The sequence below is a fragment of the Silurus meridionalis genome, chromosome 24 (genome assembly GCF_014805685.1).
Source record: "Silurus meridionalis isolate SWU-2019-XX chromosome 24, ASM1480568v1, whole genome shotgun sequence".
NCBI lineage: Eukaryota > Metazoa > Chordata > Actinopteri > Siluriformes > Siluridae > Silurus > Silurus meridionalis.
In genome coordinates, this window is record NC_060907.1 from 18,261,154 (window position 1) to 18,275,360 (window position 14,207).

Here is a 14,207-nt window from a genome sequence, read left to right on the forward strand (position 1 = left end):
ATAAACTATACCGACAAATGTGTCGGGACTCGTCACTTTTTCAGCCACGTGTGGTTCTTCACCCAACTGTTACCACAAAGTAAAAGGAAGACAATTGTTTTGGACGTCTTTGGATGCTGTAGCACAAAATTGTTTCTTCGCTTTAGACCCAAACCTGTCAACACAAAGCCAGCTCCATGAAGATACGGTTTCTTGCGATAGCGTTCCAATCCTTGGGGATGAATGGGAACGGCAACCCAGGTTCACCTTAAAAGTGGTGGCTATTATAGGAGTTAATAGGGAATGGGATCATAAATAAGGACATACAAATATTATGCTCGGGTCTCCACAAATTTCTGTCCATATAGTGTAGTTTGAATGAATTCGTTCATCAGAATTGTAAAACTTGTACATATTCCAGGTTTTGAGGAGATAAATCAGGCTATGGGAGAAGTTTATTGGGTTATTCGTTGTAAAAAATGTAGGCCAAGAATTATTAGAAAAATCAACACTAATTTGAATTAATTGTGAAACTCGCCAAGCACCATTTCCTTTTGCCTTCTTTTCTTCCCTTCCTTCCCTTTACCCCTCCATTACTTATACATACTTTTCTTTACTTCCTTAATTCTTTCCCTGATTCCATTCATTTTGTCCTGGTCTTCCTTTTTTTTGTCCCCTTTTCTGTCTTTTCTTATTCCAAGCTTCTTTCCTTTGTACTATCCTCCTTGCTTCGTTGCCTTCACCTTTCTTTTTTCTTTCTTCCTTTCTGTTCATTTCTTTTCTTATCTTTCCACCTTCCTTGTTTCCTGCTTCCTTCTTTCTCCATATTTCCTTCCTTTCTCTGCTTCTTTCCCCGTTTTTTCCACTTCTTCCTTGCATTCTCCCTTCATTGCTTTCCTTACCTTTTGTCTTCACTTCATTCTTTCCCCTCCCTTTTCTCTTCCTTTCTTTTTGTTCCTTCCTTGGATCCTCTTTTTATTTTTTACATTTTGTCCAAAACATAGATTTTTCCTCACATCTTTCCTGTCTTTTCCCTTCCTCTTTTTGTTCTCTTTCCTTATTTCTTTTGAACCTCCTCTACCTTGTGTTTCTCTCTCGTGTCCAACAGGCGCCGCTGTGGATTCTGGGAAGTTGGGGATTTGACGGCGGCCTTTTTAAATTCACGCTTGATTTGAGAAGAAGCTAATTATGGCTCATTACTGCTCTGTGGATTACAGAGTGCTGCTCTTTTCTTCATCGTCAGTGACGGATGAAAACATTGCTGCAGGAAAGAGCAGCTTTTTCAAGTTGATGAGTGTGTGAGTGTGTGTTTTGGATCATGTTCATGTGGCCCTGAGTTACACTATCCTGTGTGTGTTTGGACCTGTGTGTGGACTGGTGTGTGTGTGTGTGTGTGTGTAATGTCAGAGTGAGGAGGAGGAGGAGGAGCTGGAAGAGGCGGAGAAGATGCCAGGGCACCGCCTGTGTTGCTTTGACAGCTCTAGTTGAAGTGTGTGTGTTTATGTGTGTGTACTGGTTGTTACTGCACCGTGGGAGAGACTTATTGCATGTCATCTAAGGTACAGTCCTGATTTTCTGACCTTCTAAACTTTCTAAACCACTTGGTGAACTTTCGTTCGAGACTTCAGGTCGCTTTGCTGACATTTTAAGAAACTTATAGGATTAAATTAAAGTCTTGAGGGATTGTCGTTGTATTTAAGGTGTTGGGATTAAAGCAGCATATTTCTGGGATTTTTAGAGAAGGTCTAGAATAATGTTTTAGTGCACAACAGGTTATTTAACCAAAAGCTTCCACAACACATTGAGACTTTTTGACCTGTAATAAACATTTTCTTGAATTTTTTTGTCATTTATTTATTAGGAGTTGACGGTTGTTTAAGTCTAAATATTTGTATATGACTTGTAGCAAAACTTTAACATTTATTGTTCTGAAGGTTGAATAGTTTTAATACATTATTCTGGACATTATTTGGAGATTCTGGAGCTTTTTTACGATTTACTGAACCATTCTGAAACTGTGTTTGCGATTGCAGTTAGTTATTTCAAGGCCTGTATCCTGAGGTGAAATTCGGATCTATTGCGCTTAAAAGCACACATTTATGAGGTTAAATGAATAATATTTGACATATATTTGAACATTATAAAGATTTAATTAACAGTTAGGTTTTTTTTTTACGATTTTCCAATAGAACGAGCTTCAAGGGTCAATAAATCGCTTGGAGTTTATTTGTACAATTGTTTAGGAAACCCTTTTCTTGAGGTTTAATATTTAGGATAATTCTCTGAAGTTTAATAGGTGCAGAGAGTCATGAAGCTTTCCAGAATCGATTCGAATTGAATGAATCAGTTTGATAAAACATATAGTTCAATAATCCGCAATAAGATTTCGAAACTTCTAAAATCGAACTTTGTTTTTGCCAAACAGCTACAGCAAGATTCAAGCATTCTCTAAGTCACTCCATAAAAGTTCAAAAGTGATTTTAAGGTGTGCTTCTCGGGTAAATCCTGTTATTGTTCATCAGTATAATGTGGTTCATCAAAGATGTTGTGTTCAGAAAGCTGAATCATGGTGAAACTTATGCCTGTGCTTTAATGTGGCTTTTTTTCCCTCTGATCCCGTGCAGTATTTGGAGGATCGAGTGGATCAAGGTTCTCTACACACCTGGAGTATCTCCGAACATCGCTGCTGAAGTCGTCGTAGCTGAAATGGAGAGCCGGTGGTGGTTGGTGTGTTTGTGTCTCGCTGCTGTGGCTGACGAAACCCGACAAAACTCGATGAGCTGCGATAGAGTGCACAAACTTCTGCAGCTGCAGCAGATCGACACAACTGGTCTACTAAACACACCCGGGACAGGTATGGGACAGCATTACAACACACACACACAATCTAGAAAAGGTAATGGACATCACAAACATACACACAAAAAAACAGGGAACAGCACTGCAAAGGACACACTCGAACATCTGCGACAGGAAATGGGTAGGTTGACAACCCACACACACACACACACACACACACACACACACACACACACCTGGGACAGATAAAAGACTGCATTACTATATATACACTATGAGACACCGTAAACTGTAAAAGATTCCTATTGAGACACACCAATGGTATGTTGGACAATTAGAATTTCCTCCACTTGTCCTCTATATGTCCCTCTGTTCTTTTACTGAGGTTCCACTTTGATGTGTGTGTGTCGCAAGTATCCTTAGAGCCTGCACTCAAGAGGCCCTGGAGATTTGATCAGTAAATTCTTTCAACTATCTAAAGTTTTCCTGTCTAAGCCACTTTATCGTTCCATCACCACAGGATGAGATAAGCAGAGCTTCATGTCTGTGATTGTCACTGTTTAGTTTCCATCAAACAACAAGCCCAACACGTACACACTCGAGTGTATTTGGGAACACCGGTTGTTGCGGTGTGATAAAAACTAGCCAGGTGAAAAAAAACGTACTAAGTTGCACAAAGTTGTGACATCATTCTCGACTATTGTGTTTGATGAAGATGGAAAGGATTGAAATTCGAGATTGTTTGCAGCGGGTGACTCTAGATTGTTCGCGATTCGACCCCGGTTCGATTGACCTCCATTCACAGCAGAGTGAAGGTGAAGTTTAGATATTCCCAGGATGAGCATTCTGATGGATCCAGGATTTCACAACAATCGTGCTTTCTGTATTCCTGGGCATAATGTTTGCATTTTGAGTACCTGGGCGTGTAGAATCTTGCGCCGAAAAGTGATGCGTCGCAGCTTAGTGAAAATAAATCCGTCTGAATTTGAAACATTAGGGCGGAGGTTGAGCAGGAGGGGAAAAAAAAAACCTCGCCTGAGGCTTATCGTCTCAGATGATCTGAATGAGCAGGAGACGAGCAGGAGATGAGCAGGAGATGACAATCGTGAAAACGATTTCATTTGAAAACCGCAAGTGTGCGCGTGTTTTGATTTAGAAAAAAAACACGAACTCTGCGCTTTCTGATTCAGCGATGGAAAAGCTCTCGTTAAACGTTAGCTGGATTTTTTTTTTCTTTACACTCGCGTGCGCCGGTTCATGTTCAAACCCGCAGCTGCACAGCTGACCTGCATGCGGTCGAGTGTGTGCCGGTATCAAGTGTGTGAGTGTGTTGTGGATGAAAAGTTGTTGCCAGCCTCGATGATATCATTCACAGAGATAAGCAGGAACAAGATGTTCTTCTGACAGTCTGATTTCAAATTGTACACGTAGAGAAAAGACCAAAAGAACCTATGAAGAACCTACGTAGAACATCTCAATGCTAGATGGAACGATTATGTTAGTGTTCTTTACAGAATGGAACAATGCCTAATGATATCTGCTAAATAGTCGTCAGATGCTGGTCCTTCTTCACTAATAAACAGCATAGATGGGGCTAAACCCTTGCAGAATAGCATCAATGTTTGGACTTAAGCATGGGCTTCAAGATTTTGCCACGTTCACTAAAAAGTTCTTTAAGTGTTCTTTTAAAGGTTCTTTTGAAGGTTCTTTCTGTTTCGTATTTTTGTTGCCAGTATAGTGTCACCTTTCGATTTTTGGGACTTTAGCCGCAGTTCAATCAAATCTAGAAAAGCCTGGACCCTACTTGTATTCTAGAGCTAGAAATAACCCCAGGGCTCATCTTTTTGTTCTACCCATGATACACAACATGGATTCCAGAGCTCTTGACCGTATTTGACTCCATCTCCATCTTTGGACTATACACTGGACTCTTGAAGCACATATTTTGAGTTTAATATGACTTAAGATCTAGAAACTTAAAACTACATCTGTACTCAGTTTGGGTACTAGACTTTGGTTCTAAGGCTTGGGGGCTACAGACTCCAATTAAACTCCAGGACAACAGACTTTGGACTTGATTAGAACTCCAGATTGGCAATGATGTTCTCCGTTCAGATTCAGACTCTGGGATGTGAATGTATGCACAAATCACAGAAGGTGCCTGACACGCTTCAAAAAGAGGACTTCCAGAACACATTCCAACAGCGGCAGGAATGCTGGAGGCGCTGTATTGCTGTTCAAGTGGACTATTTTGTAGGTGACAGTGTATAAACATAAAGAAATTTCCTGTAAACGGAGCTAATCTAGAAACGTTTTAATACCACCTCGTACATACACACCCCCCAGCCAGACAAATCATTATACACACTCAAGACCATTGGAAGAATCACCTTGAGGAAAAAGTCATAAAGTAAAAATATGCTGGTTGATGATCAGTTTGTTTGAAAAAAATAAATCAATTTCCTTTTTCGGTTCTGCCAGAATCGGATCTTCAGGTGTGTCTCAGCCGCGGCGCGACCTGCTGCACGAGGAAGGTGGAGGAGGAGTACCAGACAGCAGTGCATCAGGACTTCCAGAACCTTTTGCAGACCTTTAGTTCCAACCTAAAGTCACTCATCACGCAAAGTATCGCTGCCTTACAAGGTGAGTAAGTTCACACCACGTCGGAGCTCGCCTAAGGCTGGGTGTGAGTTTGCCCTGTGATTTTGTTCGACTAGAAGAGCTTGGTTTGGTCGGATGGGGTTCCTTGTAGACACCAAAAATGTATACATTTTGTTTTTTTCGTTTGTACTGTTTCACCTTTAGGTTTTTGTTTGTCCGTCTTTGCTTCAGAGTCAGCGTGATGTTAGTCCCCAGTGATGTGTGTGTATTACAGGGCCCAGTGGTGGTAATTTAAGGCACTTAAGTTGAATTCTGGGAGGCTAATGGTTCATGATGAGATGTTTCTGCGACTGTAAACTGTAAACACAAACTTGCACATTCCTTTTAACCTCAAATCAAATGTCCTGTTAGAAAAAAAATATATACAAACCTGTAATTTTACCACCCAAAGACCAAACTCTATCCATTTCTTTCTCTCTGTCTTTTTTTTTTTACTTTGTCTTTCTTCCTATTAACATCAAAACAAGGTTTTTTGCTCCCTTGGCCACGTTATCAGACTCATCTCAGTATCGCTGTCTCTGCATGTCTCTCTACATATTTCTCTTTTTTCAGTCTATCTCTCTCTCGGTCTGTCTCGCTGTCTGTGTTGTCTCCGTCCCTTTCTGGATGTCCGTATGTTTTTTTAACCTCTCTCTCTTTCGGAATCTGTCTCAACATGTACGTTTTCGTCAGTTATGGTATAGCATTTAGATCAAAAAGACAACCGAAGGATATCACCTGAAAGCATACACACCTCCAAACACCAAATTCTGTCACTTCACGGTCGGGGTCCAGGCTTTAATAGTGGCTTACGTGGACATCTATATTGCTTTGCTCAATAGAGCTTTAGCAATGTGCGAAAGGTGCTAGTAAGATCAGAGATTAAACACATTTTGGAAAAGCATGAAAAAGTATGGAATTTGATTTCAGGGTCTGGATTAGTTAGGGGGAAAAAACAATACTGAGTATTGAAAAATATTTTTTATTTCTATACTTTTGCCCTATTTGTTTTTCTAAAATATAAAAATGTTAGAATCTATAATTTAGAAAGTATAATTTTAGAAAGTCTACATCTATAGTGATCTGGATACATTTGAAAAATTGTCAAAATCATTTCCCAAAAGTTGCTCATCCACACAGAAACTTTCCAGCCATCGCGCCAACGACAAAAAATGCGACATCGTTTTCGAAAGCTTCTAATTTGTTTACGAATTCATCCATTTTGAAAAGCATTTTTGTTCGCTGAACATTTTCGTTGATCAGCGCTAGACCGGACCTGCACAGCTGTGGTTGGTTGTTACGTTGTGTGGCAGCAGTTGCCATGACAGTACAGCGCCCCGTGTCGTGCGACTAAACACATGAGAAAACAGAGAGATTCTGATTCTTGACATACATCAGATATTGTAATGTAACGCATGTTATAGTCAAATCATGTTTTCAGATGTTGAATATCTTAACAGTCTTTAGGAAATTCTTTATATCTGAGTCTGGAAAAGTATAGAATTTTAAAATGAAAATTCTATAGAAACCCTGTAATGGTGGGTAGCAATTTATTTAAATGAGCTAGCTATATTCGCTTTCCATTGGCTTGTTAAATTTAACCAGGAAATGCTACAATGTTTACAGGGATGTTGTGATTGAAATAAGGTTAACAATATTTGAACAGTACTGGATAATGGTAACTTTGGTCATACGAGATGTTTTTGACTTTTTCAGTTCACATTCTGTAAAAACAAAGAAACAGCTGCATGCTAGCTAGTCTTATTAACCCTAATCTCTTCATTTAGCTTTATCCATGTTGCCACATTAACACGTGAACCCCTCAAATGGAAGGTTTTATTCTCGAGAGACTTTCATCAAGAAGATGCACACGGGTGGACTATGTTCTATGTATGAGATGCAACCTGAAAATGATTTGAGACTGTAAGGTGTCGGCAGGGGACAGTGTAGCTAGACAGCATCGGATGGTGGTCTGTAGGATGGTTTTGGAGGCGAAGAAGAAGAGGAGGAGAGTGATGACTGAAAGAAGCATAAGATGGTGGAAACTGAAGGAGGAAGAGTGTAGTGTGAGGTTCAGGGAAGAGGTCAGACAGGGGCTTGGTGGTGGTGAAGAGGTGCTGGATGATTGGGCAACTACTGCAGAAGTGATGAGGGAGACAGCTAGAAAGGTACTTGGTGTGACATCTGGAAATAGAAAGACAAAGAGATGTGGTGGTGGAATGAGGAAGTGCAGGAGATCATAAGGAGAAAAAGGTTGGAGAAACAGAATTGGGATCAACAGAGTGATGAGAAAAGTAGGCAGGAGTAAAAGGAGATGCGGCAGCAGGTGAAGAGGGATGTGGCAAAAGCCAAGGAAAAGGCATATGAGGAGCTGTAGGAGAAGTTGGACACCAAGGAAGGAGAAAAGGATTTATACCGATTGGCCAGGCAGAGGGTCCGAGCTGGAAAGGATGTGCTGCAAGTTGGAGCAATAAAGTATGGAGATGGAAATGTGTTGACTAGTGAGGAGAGTGGGTTGAGAAGGTGGAGGAATTATTTTAAACAGCTGATGAATGTTTGCAGATGATATTGTTATTTGTGGTGAGAGCAGGGAGCAGGTTGAGAAGAGTCTGGAGAGGTGGAGGTACGTGCTGGAGAGAAGGTGAATGAAAGTCAGTAGGAGTAAGTCAGAGTACATGTGTGTGAATGAGAGGGGGGGCAGTGGAGTGGTGTGGTTGCAGGAAGAAGAGGTGGAGAAGGTGGAGGAGTTCAGGTACCTGAGGTCAACAGTGCAAAGTAATGGAGAGTGTTTTAGGGAAGTGAAGAAAAGAGTGCTGGCAGGGTGGAGTGGGTGAAGAAGAGTGATAGCAGGAGTGATTTGTGATAGAAAGGTATCTGCAAGAATGAAAGGGAAAGTTTATAGGACTGTGGTGAGACCTGCGATGTTGTATGGTTTAGAGACAGTGGTATTGAGTAAAATACAGGAGGTGGAGCTGGAGGTAGCAGAGCTGAAGATGTTGAGGTTTTTGTTGGGAGTGACGACGATAGACAGGATTAGATACGAGTTTATTAAAGGGGCAGCGCATGTAGGATGTTTTGTTTGACGTTGGTTAGAAAGAGGCAGATGTAGATTACAGGGGGGTATGGAGACGGATGATCCGCTGTGGCGACCCCTAATGGGAGCAGCCCGAAAGAAGAAGACGACTTCCTCCAAGAAAGAAAATGCCAACAAAGACAATCCTGAGTGTTGGCTACAAGACAAGTCTTTTTGTTTTTATTTCAGTCACGATGACTGTTCGGTGGTCCATGTCTGCCCAAACAATCATCTTATTCTGGTGCGCTAACTGGAAAGACACTTGATTTGGAACAGAGCCATTCAGACATAAAGGATTTGAGGAAAAAGTAGCTGATACACAGCAGGTGAGACAAAACGATCGTTTTGGTTTCCATGGAGGGAAGACTGAATGAGAAAGAAAAGTTGAAGAAAAGAAAGGGAAAGCCTACAGTACACACACACACACACACACACACACACACACACACAAACACACACACTTAAAGCCAAAGCTGTGCCCTTTCATTCAGTAGTGTGCTTTATTACTGAGGCGTTTATATGGTCCCTAGTAAAGGCATTGCTGAAAGACTAGAACACCTGGTTTGCTAGACATGCTAAAATACTAATTAACTACATTACTAACTACTAACCTAGCTAGTAACTTACTAACTTAGCTAGTTAATGCTAAGATTTGAGCTTTTACCATATGTATAGCTTTAAAATCTCACTAAACGAATTTCTTTATTTGTAAAGTTTTAGCATTTTATTGCATAATTTCCTAGTGTTATTTTATGCGAATGTTTTATAAGGACTAGATATGAAAAAGAAAAAGGGCCTCTCTTTCCGCCATTAGCTCTCTAAGTGTCAATATTGTTTCTGTTTAACTTGTTAACTATTTGGTATGCATAAGTATGGAATGCGTCACACCATGAAGTTATGGGAAAGAGTAGTGGAAGCCAGGCTGAGAGAAGAGGTGACCATCTGTGAGCAACAGTATGGTTTCATGCCTAGGAAGAGCACCACAGACGCATTATTTGCTTCGAGAATGTTGATGAAGAAGTATAGAGAAGGTCAGAAGGAGTTGCATTATGTGTTTGTTGATTTAGACAAAGCATACGACAGAGTGCCAAGAGAGGAGTTGTGGTATTGTATGAGGAAGTCAGGTGTGTCAGAGAAGTATGTGAGGGTGGTGCAGGACATGAGGACAGTGTGACAGCATTGAAGTGTGCAGTAGGAACAACAGACTGGTTTATGGTGGAGGTTGGACTGCAGCAAGGATCCTCGCTGAGCCCTTTCCTGTTTGCAGTGGTGATGGACAGGTTGACAGACGATATTTTAGAGACAAGGCGAGGGAGGTGAGATTGAGATGGTTTGGACATGTGCAGAGAAGGGACACGGATACCCATGTCTGAGGGATGGAGCTACCAGGAAGGAGGAAAAGCGGAAGACCAAGGAGGAGGTTTATGGATATGGTGAAGAAAGACATGCAGGTAGTTGTTGTGACAGAGGCAGATGTAGAGGACAGGGGGGTTGTGGAGACGGATGATCCACTGTGTCGACCCTTTATGGGAGAAGCCGAAAAAAGAAAAAGAAGAAGTATGGAATGCGTATAGTGAGAAATACGAAATGCTACGGGTTTCTCGATAGCTTTGTTCGGTGCCATTTGTATTCACAAAGTAGCCCTTTAAATTCAAACTATATGTATATTATCTTTTTTTTATTGTGCTATACATATGCTAGCATTTAAACTTTGCTTGGTACCACAGACATTCAGCCTCCTGAACTATCATTAGAATGTATTGTTTATCAAATTTACAACCGATTTTTCGTGGTATATTATACCGAATTAGCTTTGTAGCACCATTAGCACGAGCACTGAGGTCTCAAATATTTATTTGATGCTAATGAATTTGATGCTAAGCAGATCTCAGGCTTCTCTTGACCCTATTAGCTTTCAAAAGTAATAATGTTTTACATTGACCAATGTTTAGGGATTCAAGAATGTCATTCTTGTCAAATATGATTAATTATATTCAATTTTTGTCAAGGAAAATTTTATTTTAATAATATTTGTCTATTTGTTTTGAAATCGCCCAACTCAAGGTTAACATAAGGCTAATTCAGGAAGGCTAAAAGTTGATTATGCAGCCCTGTCAGCATTGTTAATACACTTATTGTGGATGTTTCCTGTATTAGCCTCTGTTTTCTGGAAATATCTCAGTCTATTTAGAAATTTGTACTTCTGTGGTGCATTTTTTGGAGCTTTTTTGATGCTATAGATGAACCTTTAGCCACAGTTGGTCTTAAGTTTTTATTCTTCTCTCATCTCTGAGGTAAATGTTGACTTTTATTTGATTGTTGTTTTGTTACTGTTGTGGTTACCTGGTCATAATACCACAAAAAACTTTTTTGTCCTTGCAGTGATGGACAGAAATGAAGTAAATGTAATTCACTACTGTTCTTGAAGGATTTCCATTTAAAGACTTTTGCTTGACTTTTTACTTACCTACATTTTGCAAAATCCTTCTTAATTTATGAGGATAACAATTTACTGGTCAAACACTCAGCAATCCACCAATCAGGGTCCACCAACTTGTTCTGATTGGCACTTGGTGTATCTACTTATCACCAGCAAACAGTTCATTATCAGTTCAACATCAAGAAGAACATTTAGAGAGGAATAAATGATAGAAGAAACGCCTGACTCGACCTCGCCACAACACTCATTGCCCAATTTCCACGATTTTTTGAAGATTTGTAATCATTGTAATCGAAATCAATCAGTGTTTGACTCATTAATATCATTCTCTTTATAGTAATATTTGACTTTACCTCATGTACAAAGTTTGTGTAGTTCGTACAATGCTGTGTGCTTGTGTCAGCAACTAAAATGTATGCTAAATCTGATTTTCAGACGATTATGAGCAAAAATGTAGTATTGTCTATGCCTATTTGGCCATAGCTAACACTGTTAATCACACAATGCTAATATTCCTAATCCTCTTTAACCACAAGCATAAAATGTGACGTCTGGTGCGCCGTTTAATTCGGGGTGTTTATAGTGTCCATTTCCATAGCCTGTGGACAAGGATATTGAGCAGGGTGTTGACAGGATTAAAGACGATCCTCTTGAATGCTTAATGTTGATAAATAGTGCATTAAATGCATGACTGATGCTCTAATGTGCCTCTCTGCCTGCTGTCACTTCGGTTTTGATTAAGTCTCACTGGCAGCATCTGGCTCTTATTTATGCGTGTATGCTTTTGTCTCCCATTTTAGACTCATTATTTTTAGTGGCAGGACACGGAAAAGCCATGTGGGTGGTTGTGTGTGAGCGAGAGACAAAGACACACGTCCCATTCCCAAGAGAATTTCTTTTAAATGGGAATTCCCCACAGCAATCTGTATTTATGAATCTGCATTTAAAGCCTATGGAGGCCAATGAAGCTAACAAGTATGGCTTCCAGTTTGACATTGTTACACACTCACCTCATATGGTTTTATGGACTTGTTCACTGTCTCAAATAGGCTCATGTGGCTTCTCAGATTGTGCGGCACATCGTAAAAATGGACTGAAAAATGTTGCATAGCTGCATCTTGAAGACAATTCTCTTTGGGCCTGGACTCAGCAGATTGGGACTCTAGCAACCTTGCGACTCTATTTACAGGGTTTCTGCAGGATCTTAAAAAGGCTACAATTTTAAAATAAAAATGTGAGGCCTTAAAAAGTTTCAAATTCCCATTTCTTGGTCTTACATTTTTTTAAACAGGTCTTAATTTTCCGATGTCCATGTAACGCTGCTTCTAAAACTCATTGAAATGCTCCTGCAGCACTTTAATTTTTTTGTTTATTCGTTTACATCATAATGTAGGTTTTTTTTTTTGCTAGTATATAATACATAATTATAATTTGTAGGGATGCACCGAATATTCGGCCACTGAAAATTTTCGGTCGAAAATGGCCCAGAAGTGCATTTTCGGTTTTCGGCTTGATCACCGAAAAAACGCGGCCGAAACAGTTTGTTGTGATGACGCAAACAGAAAATGCGGCCTGCACGTGCTTTTCTAAAACATGTGTGCGGTGTGGACGTATTTCAGTATATCTGAGAAAGACCCACGGATAGCGATTTACAAAACATATAATGCCGAAATTTTGTCTGCAAAAACTTTCTCCACGTCGGGTTTAATTTATCACCTGAAATCCAATCATCCCGATCACTATGCTGAATATGAGAGGAACGCGGCACAGAAAAGCAAAACCCCTCCGAGCATGCGCACTCCATCTGTGGCGGACGTTTTTGAAAAGGCAGAAAGTTTCCCAGTGATAGTGTTGTATCTTTAAGCAGTTGCACTTGTTCTGAATGCACTTTGTTTTTATGAAAGAACATGTTTAATTTTACAACCTTTCAGCAGGCCAGAGGGCCTGTACATTATTATTTAATGTACACGAGTGCATTTAAGTTAAACATTTAGGACTAAATTTTTATTTATTTTATCCTGTGCATTGTTGCAATGTGCTATAAATAAATATTTTCATAATTTGTAATCGATTTATTCTTTGAAACTTTAATATTAATTTATGCTATTGAAATGCCTTGATTTTAGTAAGGTTAGTACACAGTCATAGCCATAAATGCAATAGTAATAATAATTGGCATAATTTCTTTTTGGTGTTTCGGTTTTCGGCCTTGCTTTCCTCTTTTTCGGTTTTCGGTTTCGGCCCAGAATTTTCATTTCGGTGCATCCTTAATAATTTGTATCATATATAATTTGCTGTATTACGACTACAAATAAAACCAACCCGAAACAGCCAATCAGCTTTCTGTTATTGGAGCGAATCTCTTCTGGATTGTACCATATTTTTCAGCTATGTGGAAGTGCAAGTTAAGCAAGTGTAGTGCTCAGTTAAGACCAGTTGCCAACAATGTATGTGTGTGTTTTTGATGTTGTGATAAAGGTTTTAAATTTCATTCTCAATGGTCTTAAAAAATCTTAATCTCGAGCTTGTGAAACCTGAAGAAACTCTGTATTCAGTCTCTACTGTTCACAATTATGGGCCCACGGACTGCAACAACTCCATAGCTAGAATCAGTGACCTTGACTACAGAATCTTAGGACTCGATCTAGGAAAGCAGAACTTACCCAAAGTAATCTACAATTATACTGTTTATACTGAGGAGGGTTGAGAGCATTTCTCAACAATTCTAGATTAAAAGACCAATATTTTAACCAATCAGCTACTGGCCTATGGACCCTTCACTTTACACTCTAGCTATAAAGGGCCATACACTTTATAGCTAGAAGTGATTTTTAACACAGATTCAAGAGCTAGGAATAATGATCTTGACACTCTAGAGCAAAGAGTTATGTTCAATGTACATGGCACAGACTCTACAGTAAGAAACATTGTACTCAGCACAGAATCTGGAATGACCAACTATACTTAACATGGGCTCTAGAGCTAGGACCTACGATCTTGACACAGATTGGAAAGCCTAGGAAGTACAATCTCACCAGAGAATCTAGAGCTTGGGTAATACATTTGCATTTATGGTAATGATCTCATTACTTATTTACTCATTATTCCACAATAGAATCTTTACTTTTTTGACTGAGAATCTAGAGCCTGGGAACTCTCTTCTCAAGAAAGGATGTTTTCTAGACAAAATCGCAAGCATAGGAACTACATTCTTATCCAAGAATCTTGAGTTTACTGACAAGAGCAATTTAAAATGATCTCAATACTCCATATTAG

General features: G+C 39.7%; 1 protein-coding gene across 3 annotated transcripts in view; it reads left to right on the forward strand.

Moving 5' to 3' along the window:
* Window positions 1-1,454: 1,454 nt before the first annotated feature.
* The window catches only part of gpc5a (glypican 5a), a 111,365-nt gene continuing 98,612 nt past the window's right edge, over window positions 1,455-14,207 (forward strand). For all 3 annotated transcript variants that reach the window (XM_046837331.1, XM_046837332.1, XM_046837333.1), the window contains exons 1-3: window positions 1,455-1,538; window positions 2,604-2,833; window positions 5,260-5,421. In XM_046837331.1, coding sequence (XP_046693287.1) covers window positions 2,686-2,833; window positions 5,260-5,421 — 310 coding nt within the window. In that variant the 5' untranslated portion in view covers window positions 1,455-1,538; window positions 2,604-2,685. The remainder of the gene's footprint in view (window positions 1,539-2,603; window positions 2,834-5,259; window positions 5,422-14,207) is intronic.